At 44.5% G+C, this 22,278-nt stretch overlaps 1 protein-coding gene across 3 annotated transcripts; it reads right to left on the bottom strand.

Annotated features, from left to right (window-relative positions):
* Positions 1 to 732: 732 nt before the first annotated feature.
* Positions 733 to 21,254, bottom strand: EPCIP (exosomal polycystin 1 interacting protein). Of its 3 annotated transcripts, XM_061134091.1 has the most exons (3): positions 20,766 to 21,254; positions 5,426 to 5,532; positions 733 to 3,750 (listed from the first exon to the last, which is right to left on the bottom strand). In XM_061134091.1, the coding sequence occupies exon 3, from the start codon at positions 3,695 to 3,697 to the stop codon at positions 3,032 to 3,034; it is 666 nt and encodes a 221-aa protein (XP_060990074.1). In that variant the 5' UTR covers positions 3,698 to 3,750; positions 5,426 to 5,532; positions 20,766 to 21,254; the 3' UTR covers positions 733 to 3,031. The 3 variants fall into 3 exon arrangements, with proteins under 3 accessions (XP_060990074.1, XP_060990073.1, XP_060990075.1); XM_061134090.1 differs by lacking the exon at positions 5,426 to 5,532 and having other exon boundaries at positions 20,766 to 21,251; XM_061134092.1 differs by lacking the exons at positions 5,426 to 5,532; positions 20,766 to 21,254 and adding an exon at positions 4,065 to 4,130.
* Between the last annotated feature and the right edge of the window lie 1,024 nt (positions 21,255 to 22,278).

Here is a 22,278-nt window from a genome sequence, read left to right as displayed (position 1 = left end):
AGAAGCATCAGAGGGAACCACATCTACGCACCTACTTGCATCTCTACTTCTCTTCCTTGTTTCCACTCAGGAAACTGAAAAAAGTGGCCTTCTTCCTATCAAAGATGAATTTATCATTGTGTTCAGAATTCTTTCTTTCTTTCTTTTTTTGTATTTGGAACATGACGTTTTTTTTTTGTTTTTTTTTTTTTATCTTATGAAAACATAATAACACATTTACAGGAGACTTGGAAAATACAGAGCAAGGTTATGTATAGTTCCACTATATACTAGTTCCTTTTTCCTTGTTTATTTACTAAAACATTGTTTTGGGTTGCATTGGGTCTTTGTTGCTTTGTGCAGTTGTGGTGAGTGGGGGCTGTCTTGGATGCGGTGCTCGGGCTCCTCGATGCGGTGGCTTCCCTTGTTGGGGAGCACAGGCTTTAGGTGCTCGGGCTTCAGTGGTTGCAGCACGTGGGCTCAGGAGCTGTGGCTGCCCGGCTCTAGAGCTCCGGTTCAGTAGCTGTGGCATGCAGGCTTAGTTGCTCTGCAGCATGTGGGATCTTCCTGGATCAGGGATCAAACCTGTGTCCCCTACATTGGCAGGCAGATTCTTTACCACTGAGCCACCAGAGAAGGACCCAACAAGTATTTCTTGTAAGAATTACTTAAGACATATGTGAAAGAGCTCTGAAGCTATTAAAAGTCACCAAATGGAAGGTGTGCACATTAAGATACTCATGATTTCTAATATCGGTAAATTTTATACTTTATTAATAAAAATTATTAAAATTCCATTTGTTACATTTTCAGTAACTAATGACAGTAAATATATTTAATATTAATCTTTTCATCTATACCCTTCTTGCCGTTCTTTCTCTCTTTATTCCTTATTTGTCTTTTTCTACCACTTTAATCTTACCTCTCACATACAATGTCAGTAATAAGGTCATTACATTTTTCTATTAAAATTGGTATCTTGGTCTTAGTTCTGGCCTAATTTAAACACTAACATTATAGATGCATGCTAATTAGTCTGAGTGGCCAAATCTCTCACCAGTTAAGCAAATGGAGACATTTCAGGTTATTTCAGCTACCTGGTGTTAAGGCTAAGAGAAAAATGTGTGTTATTTCATGGTAAAGCTATTTCTTATCATTATGGTATCATACATTCAACATGTTCCAACTTTTTGCACTCTGAATTTAGATGTTTGTACCATAATTGCCACAAACTCTTTATATTCCACTTTAACATTGAGTTGGGTCTCTGTGAGGGATAATTTTCTTTGTCCAATAATGAGTCAGTTTAATTAAAAAAAAAGTTGATACTATATGTAGAATAGATAACTAGTGAAAATCCATTGCACAGCTGCCGAGCCCTACTCAGCGCTCTCTGGTCACCTAGGCGGGAAGGAAATCCAAAGAGAGGATATATGCGTGTGTGTGGCTGACTCACTTTGCTGAAGCAGAAGCTGACACAACTTTGTAAAGCAACTATCCTCCAGTGAAAATTAATGAAAAACACTCCCTTAGTTCTTTGTATGAACACATATAAAAGCATTTTATGTTAACCCCATCATACAGAGTGTCTTCACTTTCCAGTCTTAAACTTCCAGATGGACTGAGCCCTAAAAGTTCTCCTGTTAATTATCTATCAGTAATCTGGATGTGTTTACCCATGCGAATAGTGTTATAAAGGGGTTATTACATTCCCAGGCTAGCCCCTCATGTAGTCAAACACAGCTCCAGTGGTATTAATCTAAGTTCTGATTTCTGGAGCAGGAGAAGGAGGAGGAGAGGAACAATGGGGAAGTGGTATAGCCGGGCCAAAGATAGAAGGTGGCAAGGCAAGAGAAAAAAGAGAAGGGCTAGAAGGAGAAAGCTTTCCCTGGATTTAGGCCTTGTTCTCAGCAACAAAAACCCCAATGCACTTGGTTTTTGTGACTTCCAATTTTCATTTCTGCACCTCCCCCTCTCGGGACCCTGGTGTTCTCATTCAGCCCTAAGGTTCCACCATATCGGCCAGGCTCCAACCCTCCCTCCCCACCACTGTCCCCCACTCCCCGCCACTGAACACACTCATGAGACTTCCCTTTCTCAGTGTGAATGTGCTTTACGAGATGTTTGGAAAATACCAGTCTAAGGACCTAATTATTTTGAGGGGCTCCTTGTCCCAAAACCACTGAAGTCTGTCATTCTCTACATAGGGGAATTCCAGCCTATGTAAAAACATGAAGGGGGGGAGAATTGCTTTTTAGCAACGTTTTGAAGGAAAATGCTTTTCTTTTTTTTTTGAGTGTGGATTTTTTTTTTTTTTTTTTAAGGGCTTCCTTGGTGGCTCAGATGGCAGATGGTAAAGAATCTGCCTGTTACAGGAGGCCCAAGTTTGATCCCTGGGTCGAGAAGATCCCCTGGAGAAAGAAATGGCTACATATTCCAGTGTTCTTGCCTGGAGAAGTCCATGGCTAGAGGAGCCTGGTGGGCTACAGTCCACTGGTCGCAGAGAGTCAGACAGGCCTAAGTGACTAACACTTTCAGTTCTCTTTCATTTTTTAAAAGTCTTTATTGAATTTGTTACACCTTGCTTCTGTTTTATATTTTGGTTTTTTGGCCATGAGGCATGTGGGATCTTAGTTCCCTGACCAGGGATCAAACTGGCACCCCCTGCATTGACAGGCAAGTCTCAGCCACTGCATCACCAGGGAAGTCCTGGAAGACCCTTTCTTTAGGGTTCATCCCCTCTGCTGAGCTCCACCAAGCAGTCCTTGGGGTGCACTGATTTGACATTTCCCTACCCTCCCTTAGTAGCAAAAACCTAGCCTCTAGCTGGCCCCCAACATATGCTTCTAGACTGAATCAAGTAGGTTTTTTGATTATTTTTATTTTGCTTTCCCAGGGCCAGGCATGGGTGGAGCAGGCTGGCTCTGTGTGAAAGGAGGCTGGGGGAGAGGTGAAGTTGAGGCTAGGAATACCCATGACCTTGTTCATAGATCCCTTGTTGAGATGATCCAGCAGGTGCCAAAGTCCCCAGAGGATGGGCACAGATACGATGTTAGTAAATGAATGTGACAACATAGCTTTTGTTGTTTAGAATTGGGAAGGTTTTAAGGTGGGAAAAGTAGGGGAAGTTGTTGGCCAGGCTGGCAGAGTTTGCAACACTGTATGATTTTAAGGTGGACTCCCTGTTGAACAGTGCCATATCTAAAAAGGAGATATACGTACAGGTTTGCCAGCCTTGCTGTAACAACGTGGGCTTCTCTCTGGATTCGCTCTCCCTACCGTCGTGGATGAGTAAACTCTGTTCAGGGGAGGGATGCTTGGCCTCCATGCTGACCCGAAGCCTCTCCAGACCGCAAACAGCCAGGTACTCAGTGGGGAGAGTGTTGGTACTGCATAGGGAAAGCTTCAGGTCCCGGACCAGCGTGAAGTTCAGCAGAAGCCCCAGTGCAGACGTGTCTGTGAACCAGATGGTCAGACGGTCACTGTAGCTCGTTTGCTCTATGGCAAGAGGCAGCATGGTTTTACAGCTGCACATCAGGTTGGCCAAACTGTAGTCACAGTCCCGGACGTCTGCTGAGCAGATGCACTTCCGAATGGTGTTTTCCTTGGTGAAAATGAGCGTGCCGTTCCTCTGAGCCCTGGTGAAGCAGTCAAGTGCAAAGACGCCCAGCGCGCTAATCAGAAAGAAGCTATGCCCAGGAGGAGGTGCCATTCTCATCTCAGCGTGGGCCGGCCAGGTTCCCCTTCATGAGCCGATTCATTGAAACTCACCTGAAAGAAAATACGCAGTTTTGTTATCACAGCCTCTCCTTAGAAATGAGCAGCTTCTGGGAAAAAAAGGAATCCCTGAAAAAACACGTCGTAAAGTTTCTCACTTGCAGTTCCAGCAAAGGCAGGTGATGCTAGGAGCCCAAGCTCAGGGCATGCTCTTTTCTAAGAGCCTGGGGTGGGGGTGGAGGGAGGGCAACAACCAGGCCCCTGAAATCTGAAAAAGTGAGCTGGAAAACTCCCGGTGGTGTCTGTTGGTGGTGAGATAAACATGCCAACAAGCAAGCAAAGAGCAGTTCCCGGGAAAGGAGACTTACTGCATCCTGTCTGTGGACGGAGAATTGGAGTGACTGGAGGCTACACATCCTCCAAACATCCCGTTATCGGTACAGAATGTCTGTCTTACCCACTTAAGCACACACATTCCCTCCTCCCCCTCAATATCTGACTTCCTGGAATTCAGGAGACAAACGGTTTCTTGTTGGAATCAGCTACCCACATGCTATCTGTTAACACAGCATGCATACCGATGATGAAACAGTTAATGGTAAACTTCAATTTCTAACTAGACAAACATGCTCCCCTCCCTCTCATCAATCTGTTTTTATGACTGTTCATATTTTCCTGGTCTCTGAGACCAGGATTGTAGTCCACATTAACTGTGTCACTAGACAAGGAAAAGACCCATTGCACAGCAATTCATCACAGGGGTCTCGATTTACTGACTCCTTTCCCCCAAACAAACCTTATCAATTGATTTTTAAAATTTTTTGATTTTTCAGTTGCTTGCACTGGGTCTTTGCTGCTGCGTGGGCTTTCTCTAGTTGTGGCTGGTGGTGGATACTCCTCCTTCCAGTGCTCAGGTGTCTTATTGCCATGGCTTCACTTGCCAAGCACAGGCTCGAGTTTGCAGGCTCAGTAGTTGTGGCATGTGGGTTTGGTTGCTCAGCGGCATGTGGGCTCTTCTCAGACCAGGGATCAAACCCATGTCCCCTGTATTTGCAGGTGATTCCTATCCACTGTACCCTTAGGGAAGTCCTATGAACTGATTTCTCCAAAATGTGAAACACTACGTAAACACTGTTAAATGATCTAAATAAGGTAGGAATGCATGCTGAATTGAAAGAGCAACCCCGATGTCCAATTTGGGTGAAAATGCCCTATGGGTGTCTGGCGTTTAATTGATGTGTGTGTGGTCTTCTTTTATGGTGTGATTGAAATGACACATTGTGAAATAGAACACCAGATTTCAGTTTTTCAAAAATAAGTAAATTTCCCCCAACTTAGCTGATGACCAAAGAGAGAAAACAATATAATTCAGTGCATATATACATATGGTGGTGGGCACAGCAAGAGGCTGGGAATGAGACCTCTGAACAGGATCTGGTGATGGCTCCCGCAGGAAGAGTGCTAAGAAGACACCGATGGGAAGTCAGTGCCCGGTGGGGGGTGGGTGTTAAACATGTGTCCAGAGAAGATGGTGACAGCAGGAAGGGAGCTAGGCTGACCCGCACCCTTTAGGGAGCGAGATGAGGCTACAAGAAGGCAGCGCAGGTCAGTGTGAAATCCAAGGGGGACAGAGCTAGAAATGCCAGGGCAGGTTCACAGGCAGCACAAGTCCATCAGCAGGAGCTGGAATGAGGGTGAGGAGATAACAAATCATCTCAGCCAAGTAAACCTGAACCGGAGGCGAGACATTGGTTCACAGCAGTCATGATGTCATCCATCCGTCCATCCAACAATTGCTCACGGGGAGTTTCCCAGGTGGCAGGCACTTTGCTAGCCCTGGGGATACAGCACAGAATGAGAAAATGAGCAAAGAGTTCTATGGGACTTGATTCTGCTTCCAATGCCCAAGGTGGGCCCGGCCTGAGTGTGAGGATCAAAGGATAGGAAAGGGAAGGAGGCAAAGGCAGGGGTCAAGTAAGGCCAAGCAGAAGATGCAAAAAGAAGCATGACCTGGGTCTTGCCCCCAAGGACTCCTATGCAAAAGAGGAAGACAAAGAAAGCTGAACTGAGGAAGTCACTCCTTGGAAGGAAAGTTATGACCAACCTAGTCAGTCAGTCAGTGAAGTGGCTCAGTCGTGTCCGACTCTTTGCAATCCTGTGAACTGTAGCCTACCAGGCTCCTCCATCCATGTAACTTTCTAGGCAAGAGTACTGGAGTGGGTTGCCATTTCCTTCTCCATGGGAACTTCCCAACCCAGGGATCAACTGAGCTACCAGGGAAGCTAGTAGACAGCATATTAAAAAGCAGAGACATTACTTTGTCACCAAAGGTCTGTCTAGTCAAGGTTATGGTTTTCCCAATGGTCATGTATGGATGTGAGAGTTGGACTATAAAGAAAGCTGAGCACAGAAGAATTGATGCTTTTGATCTGTGGTGTTGGAGAAGACTGCTGAGACTCCCTTGGACTGAAAGGAGATCCAACCAGTCAATCCTAAAGGAAATCAGTCCTGGGTGTTCATTGGAAGGACTGATGCTGAAGCTGAAAGTCCAATACTTTGGCCACCTGATGGGAAGAGCTGACTCATGTGAAAAGAGCCTGATGCTGGGAAAGATTGAGGGCAGGAGGAGAAGGGGATGACAGAGGATGAGATGGTTGGATGGCCTCACTGACTCAATGGACATGGGTTTGGGTGGACTCCGGGAGTTAGTGATGGACAGGAAGGCCTGGCGTGCTGCAGTCCATGGGGTCGCAAAGAGTCGGACACGACTGAGCGACTGAACTGAACTCCTGAAGATACACACAGATGTAGGATCATAGCAGACAGGCAAGCTAAGAGTCCATTCAGGAAACCAGATAAGACATGTGATAGTGCTTTGTGTTTATTTTGAAGTTGGCACAGAGTTTGAGTCTTACTTTTTTTAAAAGTATATGAGTGTTTTTCTTCTTTCTAAAAGTGGATTTTTCAAACATTTTTTTAAAATTAACTTTGACTGGACTTTAGTTGATTTGCAATGTTGGGTTAGTTTCTGCTGTATAGAAATGTGACTCAGTCATGCTTGTGCATGTATCCACTCTTGTTCAGATTCTATTCCCATATAGGTCATTACAGAGTGCTGGGAAGCGTTCCCTGTGCTGTAAAGTAGGTCCTTATTAACTACATGTTTCATATGTAATAGTGTATAAATGTCAATCCCAATATCCCAAATTATCCCTCCCTCACGCCTTAGTAATCATGTCTGTTTTGTACATCTGTGACTCTATTTCTGCTTTGTAAATGGGTTCTTTTATACCATTTTTTTTAGATTCCACATATAAGCGATTTCATATATTTGTCTATCTCTAACTTACTTCACTCAGTACACCATTCTCTGAAAGTAAGTGAAAGTCACTCAGTCGTGTCTGACTCTTTGCTACCCATGGACTACACAGTCCATGGAATTCTCCAGGCCAGAATACTGGAATGGGTAGCCTTTCCCTTCTCCAGGGGATCTTCCCAACTCAGGGACTGAGCCCAGGTCTCCCTCATTGCAGGTAGATTCTTTACCAGCTTAGCCACCAGGGAAGCCCAAGAATACTGGAGTGGGTAGCCTATCCCTTCTCCTGCAGATCTTCCTGACCCAGGAATCAAACCAGGGTCTCCTGAATTGCAGGTGGATTCTTTACCAGCTGAGCTACCAGGGAAGCCCCACATCAGTCTCTAGGTCCATCCACGTTGCTGCAAATGGCATTATTTCATTCTTTTTTTTATGGCTGAGTAATATGTTTAATACACAGATTCAACTTACTCTTGTGAACTGTGTCCCTTCTGCCATTTTACCTTGTGGATCACCAGACTCTCCTTGTGTGCATGCACCTTACACATGCATCCATATCAGAGTATGTTGTTTTACTGCAAGTTCTCAGACCTGTTTTCTGCCTGTTTACATCATTTCAATTCAGTTCATTTCAGTCGCTCAGTCATGTCCGACTCTTTGGGACCCCATGAATCGCAGCAGGAGTGGTATCTATATTTCACATGGTTTTCTTAAAGGATTTATTCGTTAGTTCATTTTGTAGCAAAAGAAAGAGTTTGAGCAATGTGTAGAGCCACAATTCTCCCTGAACAAGAGGCTTAACGGTTTTAAACTGTGTTGCAATGTGATGGTAAGTACCCCACTTAGTAAGGAACAGTGCATAATTTATTAATTACAAGACAATTTTAGATGATTATCTGTCCCAGATTCCACTGCAGGTTTCTAGGACTTCATGTTCCAGAAACCCCGTCATCCCTGGACTAGGATTGCTGACGCCAGCACCACTGGCCTGCTTTGCTCCCAGCCTTGGAGGGAAAGGAAGGGAGGGGCATCGATCCATCAGCTGAAACCTGGTGACAAAGTATCGACATCATTCTTTTAAGTGTTGATACTGATCAGAGGCAGCAGTGGAAAAAGACAGGGGTAAGAACTGACTGATTTGAAAAGTCCCTGATTCTGGGAAAGACTGAAGGTGGGAGGAGAAGGGGACAACAGAGGTTGAGATGGTTGGATGGCATCATCGACTTGATGGACATGAGTTTGAGTAAACTCTGGGAGTTGGTGATGGACAGGGAGGCCTGGCGTGCTGCAGTCCATGGGGTCGCAGAGTCAGACACGACTGAGTGACTGAACTGAACTGAACTGAAGACAGGAGAAGAACATGGATTTCCCGGAACGAGTTGGGCTGGAGATCCCCAAAGGGATTTGTGAGCAACTTCCCAGCAGTCAAGGACCTGGCCAGGCCTCAGCGGGGGCCCTGCCTTCTGGAGGTCAGGGAGCTTGAAGGCTAGACCAAGGAGGCCAGATGCATGGGGCCTCATGAAGGGGCACAGAGTGGGCCAAGTGTCCCTGGTAGCGGGTTTACATGGATTCCTCAAAGATGCTATGTGGACATTGTTCTTCTTCAGTCTTACCGTGGGTTTCTTTCTTTAGGTTTCTTGGCTGTGGATTGTGAGCACCCGACTTTCACTGCATATTACTATCTATTTGTGCATGCTCAGTCGCTCAGTCGTGTCTGACTCTTTGTGACCCCTTGCACTGCGGCCTGCCAGGCTCCTCTGTCCTTGGGATTCTCCAGGCAAGAATACTGGAGTGAGTTGCCATGCCCTCCTCCAGGGGATCTTCCCAACCCAGGAACTGAACCCTCGTCTCCGGCATTGCAGGCAGACTCTTTTCCACTATTCATTTGGGGGTAGGTTCCAGACTGGCATGAGCTGAATGGGGGCAAGTGTGTCCCATCGCCCCACCCCTGCCCTTTGACATTTATTTATGTTCCTGTGCCAGGTCTTAGTTGCCACCTGTGGGGTCTGGTTCCCTGACCGGGGATCGAACCTGGTCCCCCTGCACCGGAAGTGCAGGGTCTTAGCCACTGGACCTGCCGACAAGTCCCTACCCCTGCCGCTTGATCTGCCTCTACCCATAGTGGAGGTGGCACTGTGGGAAGGATGGTTTTCTCTGCAGGCTGCTGAACTTGTAGAAGGGAACCATGGATCTATTGGCAACTGCCAAGTGTCCAGAAGGGGTGAGCTTGAGAGTGAAGCCAACCCAGAGAAAAACAGAGATAAGAAGTGGAAAGAAAAAAAAAAAAAAAGAAGTGGAAAGATATTCCTAACAATCTTTTTTTTTTTTCCCCCAGCACCTAGATCAAGCCATGCCTGACATTCTTTTTTTTTAAAAACACGCTTTATTTTATTTTCGGCTGTGGTAGGCTTCGTTGTGCACAGCGGCTTTCTCCGGATGCAGAGGACAGGGCGGCTCTCTAGTTGCGGCACGTAGGCATCTCACTTTGACAGCATCTCTTTCGGAGGGGCACAGGCTCCAGCTGCATGGACTCAGTCGTTGCAGCTCAGGGGCTCCAGAGCACTGACTCAGTAGTTGTGGTACATGGGACAGTGACATTCTTTCTTGATGTTTTAGAAAAAGATGTGAGCCACACTTTTTTCCTATTCAAGCCAGCCTGAATTGGGATTTCTATATAAGCAGTTGAAGGAGTCTTGGTGCACTGACATTCGATAAACTATGCTTTCTTTTTTCGTTCGCTCAATAAACATGTGTTGAGCACTTGCTTTGTGCTGGCACTGTGCTAGAAGTGGAGAAAATAAAGCCAATATGAGCTCTGTCAAGTGGTTACACCCTAGTCAAGGACACCCTGAACCAACAGTCACAGTGTCATGTGATAATAATTATAACCACAGTTTTAATGGGATACTCAGTCTGCACTGGGACTCCCTAGGGGTGGCTAAATTCATAGGGGAGGTAATATCTGATTAGAGGAATATTTCTTGAATGGAAAAAATAAAAGGAAAATTATCAATGTAATTAGCATAGGGTGATCAGGACTTTTATAATCCAAAAGTAGGATAGAGAGATGGACAGTTTATGAAGACGGCAGGAATAGCAGTCAGTTCAGTTCAGTTCAGTCGCTCAGTCATGTCCAACTCTTTGTGACCCCATGCACTGCAGCACGCCAGGCTTCCCTGTCTTTCACCATCTCCCAGAGCTTGCTCAAACTCATGTCCATTGAGTCGGTGATGCCATCCAGCCATCTCATCCTCTGTTGTCCCCTTCTCCTCCTGCCTTCACTCTTTCCAAGCACTAGGGTCTTTTCCAATGAGTCAGTTCTTTGCATCAGGTGGCCAAAGTATTGGAACTTCAGCATCAGTCCTTCCGATGAGTATTCAGGACTGATCTCCTTTAGGGTGGTCTGATTGGATCTCCTTGCAGTCCAAGGGACTCTCAAGAGTCTTCTCCAATACCACAGTTCAAAAGCATCAATTCTTCAGTGCTCATGGTCCACCCTCACATCCAAACATGACCACTGGAGAAACCACAGCCTTGACCAGACGGCAGAAGGAAACTCAGGCAGCAGTAGGAGAGGGTGGTGAGGGGTCCTGTGGGGCTGGAGTCCTCTGACTTGTTCAGACACATCACTTTCTCAGCGTCCCAGCCTTTCCCGTGCTCACTGCATCGCTGAGACTTGCCTGCTGTGTCCTGACATGAACCCCCTCCGCAACCCTAGGGGCAGAGACATAGGGAGGGGTGGGGGCATGGGATCTATTTGTGCCCATCTTTTTATGCCATGCTAGAATCTGCCCACAAATGAGCAAATGCATGGTGAAACCAGGATAAAGGTTAATTTCTTCCTTACATTACAGTCTAATGCCATTAAAGGCATAAGGAGGGTTTACTTGGCTCCACACAGTCATTCAGGGACTCAGGCTTTATTTCTTTTCAATGCTAACTTCTAGGGCCCACAGGTCCTCCACAGTATCTTCTGCCCACATTTCATGGGCCAGAACTGAGCCACATGGGCCAGAACTGAGCCACCTGACTGCATGCAGCTTGGAAATGATGCCCAGCACTGTGCCAGGAAGGAAGAGGAGAATATGGGTATTGGTGGGCACTAAAAGTTACTGACCACACCTAGGTTGTAAGACACAAAGAAAGACTTTATGCAACCATGACAAAAGCTCAGGAGGTGTCAATCCACCTAAACCTTTCAGGCAAGAGGCTGAAAACCATGTATGACCATTAACTCTTTGATCATGGAATCACTGAACATGTCCAGAAACCAGAGCTCCTATTCAGACTTTGTGCAAATATCATTTTTATATTGCAGTTGGAGACATCCTGAGTGCAATTAATATGAACAGCTAGCTGCACGAAAGCAAAGACTCCTGAATTGAGCAGATACAGACATCAGTAACTTCAAAACAAATTCCACAGAGATTCCTCCCCAATCTAGGATTACACCCAAAATTTAGATAATGTTTATACTTGGCTCCAAAAGGAACGTTTCAAACTGGACTAGTTTTGTTTATACGAAAATATTACTAGTAAGGAGATAGTGTGTCAGTGGGAGGATAGCATTGGACCATTTTCCTGAAAACAGATTTGAAATGTCATGAATAACGATGTTTTGAATTCTATAGTCTTAACAAACACAAAAGACAAGAAAAATGACTGTGGGAATGCAGAGTAATGTTCTCCAAATCCTTACAGCAATTAAAACTGAAGAGTGATCTCAAATTTTAATTCAGAAGTAAGTTTAATTTGAAATTAGGAGTGTTTTTTTTTTTTTTTTTTAAGCGGAAAGGCAACTTAAGGAAAAGACTCAACTGAAGAAACTGGAGAAGCAGGAGAACCAGACACAGATGAGATGCTCCAGTAAGAAGCAGACAGCCTGAAATATGAATCTAAATGGCAGCATGGGGTAGAAAGGCAGAGAGATCCAGTGTCTGGGTGTCCAGAGAAAACCACTTGGATGCAGGACTTGGAGATCTAGGCAAGGATGTTTGTCCCGAATGCCATCCCTAGAGGGTATCCCTGCAAGAATCCTCTAAGATTTGAAGGTGGTGAAAATGAGAAAAATTCCAGAAAAGGAGACACTTTGGAATCTTGGGTGTGTCCCATAAAGGGAGAGATGTACCCACACTCTGGAGTTGTTTTATCAGAAGGGTGCCCACTGCTGACACAGACAGTGGCAAGATGGCCTCACTTACCACAGGGGCTTAATGGGTTCCTCAAGGAACATTGCATGTACTATGGGAACAAACAGCTGGGAAATTAACTGTAAAGTGAAGTGACTGGTGGGTGCTAATTAAAAACACAGATCAAGTGTTGGGCAGGAAGAAATGGGAAAGACTCCCAAAGAAGGTGATGTCTGGACTGAGAAGAGAGAAGCTGGCATAACGAAAGCTGAGATGATGAAGACAGAAAAGTAATTTCAGCAAAATCTCAGTCTAGAGTACTTGGCGTGTCTTTAGGTCATGAGGCTAGGAATGAGGCTGGGAATGTGCCAACCAAGCTAAGGGGTTTGGTCTCCAAACTCTTCTGATCTTCATTCCTTCAATAAGAACCCTTCCCAATAGATAATAATTTTTAAAGATTTTAGAAATACCACACTTACATTATTTACATTGTAAACAATACACAAAAAGAATGGACTTTTAAATGTTTGAGATGAAAAATGAAAATGGCTTCCCTGGTGGCCCAGTCAGTAAAGAATCTGCCTGTAATGCAGGAGACCTGAGTTTGATCCCTGAGTCAGGAAGGTCCCCTGGAGAACAACATGATGACCCACTCCATATTCTTGTCTGGAGAATTCCACAGATAGAGGAACGTAGTGGGCTACAGTACACGGGGTCACAAAGAGTCTGATATGATTGAGTGATTAACACTTTCACCTCACCCTCTTTGGAGGTCCCTGCAAGCAACAAAAGTGAGAAGCTGAGGGTTTGTAAGCAGGGGCGACCTGGGTAGATCTGTGTTTATGGAAGTTCGTGGAGGTGCCAGGTGGAGACTGAATTACGAGAGCAGAGATGAGAAGACAATGAGTTCTACGTAAAAAAACACATTTCACTTGTGTTTTTTTTGACGGTTTATCTCTCTCCATTTGCTGACTCCTTCTAACTCCAGGCTCTCCAGGTAAATTTATTTCAATATCTGGAGTCCTTGAGGGGTAGAGAGAACCAAGAGGGTGGGATTGAGGAGGTGGGGAGGAGGCCAAGGCTCCCGCCCTGCTGTCCCCTTGCTGTGCCTTCATCTTAATCCCTGTCCATCCGCTCTTTCCAGCTTCAGTTCAGTCGCTCAGTCGTATCCGACTCTTTGCGATCCCATGGACTGCAGTACGCCAGGCCTCCCTATCCATCACCAACTCCCGGAGTTTACTCAAACTCAAGTGCCCGGTGCTAAAAACCAACTCTCATATAAGGGTCGAAAATCATTTTGTTGGTGTTCACTCCCTAAGCTGTGTCTGACTCTTTGCAATCCCATGGACTGCAGCACTCCAGGTAAGTCTTAATATGGATTCAAATAAACACATTCTTGCTCAAGGGGATGGTGCTTTAAGCCTTATCCCTACCTTGCTCCTTGTTAGAGGGAGAGCAAGGGATAAATAGCAGCACGGGAGAAGTGTGGGGTGAGAATCTTGTCTAGAATCCCATGGCCACCTGATCTCAGGCCCACTTCCCACTTGTTCGTGGCTGTGACACCACTCTGCCCATGGAGGCCAGAGGGGAAATGTTGGCTGCTGTGTGATAAATGGATGAAATTCTCATAGAGATGCTGGATGAAGGTTTAGGTGAAGAACCTTGGGAAGGAGTTTTTGAAAAAAAAAAAAAAAAAATGATTTTCAGCATTTTCCTTTCCCTTGGCTCTGGTCCACAAGTGCAGTGCAGGAAGCAGGTTAGAGATAAACACTATGTAAACACGATGTAAGATGGTATCAGACAGAGGAATGATATGCTTAGTGTTTAATATCTCAAAGCTTACAATGTTGAAGGTCATTTGGGTTTCTCCCCAATGTTTCCTTACTGGGATAAGTGTTGCCTCTTCTTCCTCACATTCTACCACGGCACACACCCTGTCCATCGGACGAGTCACTCAGTTTTCACACGTCCTCCCAAGTGATTCTGAAGTCACCACCTTGTACAGTCTCTGTTGACGAAAATCATTTCCCTTCCACGGAGGTTTACATAGCTCATCATGAGGGCCAGGAGACTGGGTCACTGTGACTCTGATGGGACCGGTTTCTCTTTAGGATTATACAGTAGGACCTCAACTATTGCTGACTGGTTTGATTCCTTTCAGTCCAAGGGACTCTCAAGAGTCTTCTCCAGCACCTCAGTTTGAAAGCATCAATTCTTTCACACTCAGTCTTCTTAACCCAGATGAGTTAAAGCCGTGGGCTGAATCCAGTGGAGCTGTAGGCAGATGTTGCCTGGACAGCTCTCAAGAGCTCTGAGATGTGGGGCATAGAGGCGGGGAACAGGGGCATTCTCCCCACTTCTGCACTGAGGGTAGCCCAGGTCTGGCACGGTGAGGGGTGAGGGGCAGGCAGCATCATGTGGCCCCTCCTGGAAGGCTCACTGGGATGCTCCTGGACTCTGCTCTCTGGGAAGTGAATCAGCAGGGAGCCCCTTGGCAGCAGCATGGGACAGTTAACAGCCAACGGTGACAGAAGCGCATGAAAGGACCATTTGGGAACACAGGCAAGGCAATCCTGGGGACCCCAAGAAGTGATTAGAGGAGACTTTATTGTGTAGACATGGTGGTGGGAAGGAGGTAAGGACCTGTATCAAGAAGGTGGGAACATAAGCCAATCAAATATAAGCAATTAGTGTTAATTTAGCCTTATTTGTGCCCACTGGTTGGTGAAGCCAGGATCTCTTCAAGTATCACTTGGATTGCTGCTTTCAGATAAATGTGTTTAATGATAGAAATGAACTAATGTTCTCAAAAGCTTCTGCTGCTGCTGCTGCTAAGTAGCTTCAGTCGTGTCCAACTCTGTGCGACCCCACAGACAGCAGCCCACCAGGCTTCTCCGTCCCTGGGATTCTCCAGCAGAAGCTTCTAGTCTGGGATAATTAAGAGCTAACTAAAAATAGGCATTTTATGTTTTGAAAGCACTGAGTTTAACGGAATGTTGATTTCACCCACAGTTTGCCTATTGGATGCTGGACCCATCGCTATTGGTATGTTGTGTAAGTCAGACCTCTGATGTGACAAAGCCCTGGTCTTCTGGTTGACCTTGGTTTCCCAATCCCTGGTGCCCGACACTTGGAGGCCCTCCACAAACACTTGTATTATTCAAGTGCATCCCTACATTAGCCAAGTCAGAGTGCATGTATTCATCCTTTGCTTCCTCTTTTACCTTTGCCTCCTAGAATTGTGGAGCATAGCTATGATCAAATCAGCAAGCAAAATCCATTTCAGAGTGAATTTCAGTGTATGGCCCAGCCATGACAGAGGAAGCATGATGAACTTTTGTGTATTAGTGAAAGAGTGGGTGTATTTGAGCTCAATATCCTGTCTTGCCTCTGAGTCTCCTTGAAGGCCACTGAATGACATCTGGAACAAGTCCCCAACAGGCAACCCCAACCTCTTGCGACTTTACCAGGAAGCATCCTCTAGGTTTGCAGTTGCCTTGGAACATTTCTGTGAATCTGATGGAGACACAGGACAAAACACAGTCACCTCAGATGGGGACCATGAGCCCCAAACCAGGGCCCCAGATCGCTACCCTTCCACCTCACTCCACAGAACAAAGGGAAACATGAGTAGAGTCAGCGGTGAGTATATATTGATCTCATAGATATTTGTGGGCATCAGAAACCATTGCCTTAATTGCTTTTGGTTGAAGGATTATAAGAACCCTGCTGCAAACTTCCCCACAATCTAACATTTAAGCATCCAGTCTTGTAAAACTAACATGGGAAGAGCTTTGCTCAAATTACCGGGCCTGTATTATATGAGCAGGAGGTTGCCAGGAAAATAAGTCAGAGTAATCCCTTTGCTAGGATCTGAGAAACAAAAAATGCTGGTAGACCTTTAGTATATTAATTACCTGCTTCCAGAACAATAAAAAGGGATTCAGGGCTTTCAGTTAACAGTTGTACATTATTACAACCCCATAAAATATTTTAAACTATCTCCTTAAAAGCCTTAAGCTTTTTTCTTTCATCTACATTCAATGATTAGATTTCAGAAAAGTTGAGGGTTAAATTTTTCCTTCAGTGGTTTTAGTTACAAATATTGGAACCAAAGGCCATTTGAAATTTGTTGCTTTCTTGGAAGATTTTAAAGAGTTTTTACATGTCTACAACTAAAGGTAATGTGAGATCCTGGAACAGAAAAAGGACATTGGATATTTTTAAAAATCTGAATAAAATATGGATGTTAGTTAATAATAATGCATTAATATTGGTTCATTAATGGTGACAAATGTATACCACAGCAGTGTAAGATGCTAATAAAAGGAGAGACTGGTTGTTGGGTACATGGGAACTCTGTGCTAGCGTCACAACTTCCCTATAAGTCTAAAACAATTCTAAAATGAGACTTTTATATGAAAAGAATGCATACTGATCTCATTGATGACTCACAGAAGATTATTTTTGTGACAAGAACAGGGCTCCAGTGGATAGACTGGGCAACACAATTTGGGTCAAACAGAACATCCATGAAATGGTGACTCAGCATCACTCCAAAGGGCTCCTATAGAGCTCCTGGCCTTGGAGAAGATCCTGGCTTCCTTACTGACCTGGGAGACCAGGCGTTTCAGAGACACAAATGAGAAGTGGTCCTTTAATGGGAAACAGGTCACACATGGAAAGAAGAGGCATTGGGGAAAATCGTTAGAACAAGTCCTGACGTGTGTGCGTAGGTGTGTGTGTGCGCGCGCGCGCGCGTGTGTGTGTGTGTGATGCTACCTCATACTGCTTATGATGCCCCGTGTCAGAAGTGCTCTCTATTTCTTATCTGCCGACGGTGGCTCAGTGGTAAAGTATCTGCCTGCTGATGGAGGAGATGCAGGAGATATGGGTTCTATCCCTGGGTTGGGAAGATCCCCTGGAGAAGGAAGTGGCTGCCCACTCCAGTATTCTTGTCTGGGAAATCCCACGGACAGAGGAGCCTGACAGTCTACAGTCCACGGGGTGGCAAAGAGCTGGACACAACTGAGTGCACACACGTGCACACAGACACACACACACACACGAAACCACCCTCATCTCTTGAACTGTCTTCACATCTCTCACGAATCTTTGGTGGACTAGATTCACAGATGACAGTCCTTGCCTGCCTCCAGCCTCTTACAGGTCTACCTCAGTAAACCACAGAGGAGACACCCAGCTTGTACAAGCAAATCATAGTCACACAGAAAGCTCAGGGCTTGTTCGTCAGACTTTAAGGCGCCCTAACCAGGCTGGTCTTAGGGAGACCCCACTGGGACAGTTGTCATCAGGTTCCCAATGATGCTCATTCCCCAATGTGTCAAAGCCAATGGTTAATCTCCTCGTCTCGTTTTGCCTGACTGCTCACTAGCATTTGATATGGTTGCCCACTCCCTCCTTCCTGGGCAAACACCCTTCTGTTCTTCCTTTCTGTTGCATGCCCCTGTTTTTCTTGCCACCTCGACAGTCGCTCCTTCTCAGTATCTGGCTAGCATCTTCTCTCCTTCCATGATATTGTTGCATATCCCTCGCTACTGGCTCTCTTCCCTATGTATATCCACTCCCTTGGAGATTGCATGCTGACCCCTGACCCCTGATCTCAGTATTATCTATATACTGATCATTATCCAGCTCCCAAATCCTCCCTTGAGCTTCACGCTTATGTATCCAGCCTCTTACTTGATAGCTCTACCTGAATATCTAACAGACACCTCAAATTTAACTCTTCAAATGTATGCTACTTGACTCCTAAGGAAGTCCAGACTGCTAGATGAAGAAGAGATGTTATTACTAACATTTTACTACACAAAACTTTGGGCTTCCTGGGTGGTGCAGTGGTAAAGAATCTGCCTGCCAGTGCAAGGGATGCAGGAGACACAGGTTTGATCCCTGGATGGGGAAGATCCCTGGGAAAATGAAATGGCAACCCACCCCAGTATCTTGCTTGGAGAATCCCATGGACAGAGGAGCCTTGTGGGCTACAGTCCATGCGGTCGCAGAGTTGGACATGACTGAGTGACTGACATACACACACAAACCTTTACTGCCCCTCAGCCCTGTGTCCTCAGGGTTAAACTAGCTAAATACAGAAAACGGTCATTGATAAGAGGCAATGTATTTTCAAATAAGAAATGTGGGAGTTACATGTTGTTGAAAAATGACTGAAATTAGGAACTACATGTATCCTTAATATTAATATTAATAATAATAATAAGTGCTTCTTTTGGTGCCAGGTACTGTTTGAAGTATTATTGCATGTCTCATATCATTTGATCCTTGCAATAATCTTAAAAGTAGATATTATGACCCTATTTTCATTATCAGAAACACAGAGAGGTTACATAGCGTGGTCAAAGTCACATAGCCAGAAGGAAACAGCTAAGATTTGAACCCAGAGAACCACATATACTCTAGGGAGTCATGATGGAAATGACAGTCCTATTTTCCATCCCAGGGTCAAGTTCCTACTCAACATGACATCCCGTACCTCAGATTCCATTCCTAGATTCTGTGGCCTTTAACCTCAAGTGTGTATAGAAACCTCAAGCTAAATGAATGGGAAACAAAGGGAAAGAAGAGAGTTCCATTATGCACAAGCATCAGAACACTTTTTTTTTTAAGAAGACACTTGTAAATTAGATCTTTAAGTTAAAGGTCAACGTTGGTTGAATGCTACGTCTTCTGACATGGTCAGGGAACATGGGACAAAGACTTCTAGAGAGTGAGCCAATAGGCAGTCTTAACTAAAATATGCAGTTTTCTAATTGACACAGGTTCTTGTGAGAGTTAATTAACCAATGGTTGCAAACCCCTCAAGCCTTTCCTGTAAATGGCTTGGTATGCCTGTATGCGTGGTAAGTCGCTTCTGTCGTGTCTGACTCTCTGTGATGCTATGGACCATGGCCCGCCAGGGTCCTCTGTCCATGGGATTCTCCAGGCAAGGATACTGGAGTGGGTGGCCATGTCCTCCTCCAGGAGGTCTTCCCTGACCCAGGATCGAACCCCTGTCTCTTACATCTCCTGCGTTAACAGGTGGGTTCTTTACCAACGGTGCCACCTGGGTGGCCCAAATGACTTGGTGTGCACTCAGCTAATCTGATCGCTGTGCTTCAGCTCAGCGCCTCTGGGCCCTGATCACAGAGCCATGGGAAACTGGGGGATGGTCTCTTCTGACCACGGACACAGAGGCACGATCCACTGCAGCCTGACTTGTTTCTTCTGTCCACACCACATGGCTTGTGGGATCTTGGTTCCCCAACCAGGGGTTGAACCCAGGCCCCTGGCAGTGAGAGGGCCAAGTCTTAATTAACCACTGAACCACCAGGAAATTCCATGGACCCTGAATTTTAAAGGTAGATAGTATACTAGGTTTAAGAAATTAAAATACTGATGTGAAAAAGAAGATATGAGAGATCCACACCAGCTGTTGAGAAGTATTCATTTCCACAGATGCTTCATTGGACCTGTTCTTTTCAGAAAATGCCCAATTTCTGTCAAAAATATGATGTGAAATCTTTTTTCCTTTTCAAACATTATTTTAAATAATGCATTACCTTGAATTATTTGGTATAAAAATAAAAGTTAAAAAACTTCCCGAAGATCACTCTTTTCATTAAAAAAAAAAATTCAAGCAAAAGAGGTCTGATATTTTTGGTAGTTTTTAAGGACAGGTTTTTATGAATATTATGCCCAGTTCTTTTGAAACATTTCCTTTCCTCAATATGCACCAACACACGTTTTGCTAAGAAACCCCCCCCAAACATATTTATGAAACAACAAAATATATATAGAACTGTGTAAGGATTACTGGTTTTGACTAAGACATCCCTGTAAGCCTGTTGCCTTTTGCTATAGTATTTATCGTGTTTGTTTCACTTTTGAATACAGGGACCAATTTTTTAAAAAGTTAACCGATCTAAATGTTGAGGCTCATCTAAATTTGATTTCTTCTTGTCTTCCTATGTTTTCTAATGAATAGTGTGTAAATAAACAGTAAATATAACACCATTAGATAAATACAACATTTTTAGATAAAAACAGAGCAAAGAAAATAAAAACCAATGTTTTGAGAATTCCCAGTTCTGCTTGTGATCACGATAAGGAAAGGCGATATAACACATACCTCTTTCACTGAGTTCTTATTTAGCATTAAAGACCAACAGGAAATATAGCTGGATTTTTTTGTTGTTCATTTTTTTTTTTTTTTTAATTTTCGCCAGATCTTAAAAATAGAAACAAGAAGCCCAGATTCCACGGAGATATCTGTTACATAATATTAACCTAAGTGAATCTACCTATTTAGGGAATAATGAGAAGACCATTTCATTCTTTGCTTGATGTTCTGAAAACATTTCCTTTGAAACGAAAGAGAATCTCAGTAAAAAGCAATTCACATGCCCGGAAGCTTAAAGGAGTTTCACGGTGAAAGTGACTCATAAGTGTGTGTTATATTCAGGAAACGCAACACTTCAGAAAAAGGTGGTGCTGATGGTGGCTCTTCAAACATTACAGAACTTGCCTGCCATGCAGCAGAAATCTGAAGCTGTTAAAAACTGGTAAGCTAGATAGGCTTTTCAAAAAAGAGCAGAGAAAGGACTTACATCTCAGAGTTCCACTGCCAGGTTGTCGCCTCCACGCCCGGACTGAGCCTTCACTCAGGCTTGACAGCTGGTGTAATCTGCCGGGCAGGAAGCACGGAAGGCCTCTTCTTGCACTTGCTGTTCTTTTCCGTTTTCAGAAGGCCAGTGGCCCTGGTCATTTCCATGGCAACCAGAAGCACGCGGCCAGCCTTCCAGTTTCATGAGCCACACAGCAGAAGAGAACCCGTCTTGGTCACTGCTGGCCACTCTTTGGGAGTTCCAAAGTGGGAAGTCTGCAGAAGAGATAAAGGAGACTGCTGCTCTGTGCTGACCTGAAGGGCTGACAGCGATGCGAGGAATTCTATTTTAGCAGGAAATTGAATGGATTAGACAGAGCATGGGAGACTCCTTGATGCTTTTACTATTATGATCATGCTTTGTTCCACTCTTCTTGGCCCAGTGAATTCTTACTTATGGCAAATACCCAAACTAGTATAAAAATTGTCCCAGTGTAGTTGTTCCAAAGAGAAAATGAACTCATTTTCGCTCCAAAGACGTAGTCCTGCCGAGAGATTATTACACTATGTGAAGTAAGTCAGACAGAGAAAGACAAAGATCATATGATATCACTTATCTGTGGAATTTAAAATCTGATGCAATTTTAGTATATGTGCTGCCAAAGCTAGCGCTAAAATACGGTACAAATGAACTTATTTACAAAACAGAAACAGACTCACACACACAGAAAACAAACTTATGGTTACCGGGGACTTCCCTGGCGGTCCAGTGGTTAAGACTCTGAGCTTCCCACACACAGTGGGTTCAATCCCTGGTGGGGGAACTAAGATTCTACACTCCGTGCTGCATGCCCCCTCCCCAAAATAGCATCAGGCAAATTTATGGTTACTACAGGGGGAAGGGGAGGGGGAGGAATAAATTAGAAGTTTGTAATTAGCAGGTATAAACTATTGTAAGTAAAACAGATGAGCAACAAGGTCCTACTGTGTAACACAGGGAGCTATACTATATATATATAGTGTATATATATATATAGTATAGCTATACTATACTATATATCTTATAATAACCTATAATGGAAAAGAGTATGTAAAAGAATATATATATACATATCTGTGTTTATCACTTTGCTATACACCAGAAACTAACACAACATTGTCAATCAACCATACTTCAACAACAACAACAACAAAAAAAAAAACAAAGATATAGTCCAGTTCCATCACTCAGTCATGTCTGACTCTTTGCGACCCCATGGACTGCAGCACGCCAGCCTCCCTGTCCATCACCAATTCCTGGAGCTTACTCAAACTCATATCCATTGAGTCAGTGATGCCATCCAGCCATCTCATCCTCTGTTGTCCCCTTCTCCTTCTGCCTTCAATCTTTCCCAGCATCAGGGTCTTTTCCAATGAGTCAGTTCTTCGCATCAGGTGGCCAAAATATTGGAGCTTCAGCTTCAGCATCAGTCCTTCCAGTGAATATTCAGGACTGATTTCCTTTAGGATGGACTGGT

Source organism: Dama dama, chromosome 31 (assembly GCF_033118175.1).
Source record: "Dama dama isolate Ldn47 chromosome 31, ASM3311817v1, whole genome shotgun sequence".
NCBI lineage: Eukaryota > Metazoa > Chordata > Mammalia > Artiodactyla > Cervidae > Dama > Dama dama.
The sequence above is the reverse complement of the archived record's forward strand: the minus strand, read 5'-3'. Positions and strand labels throughout refer to the sequence as shown.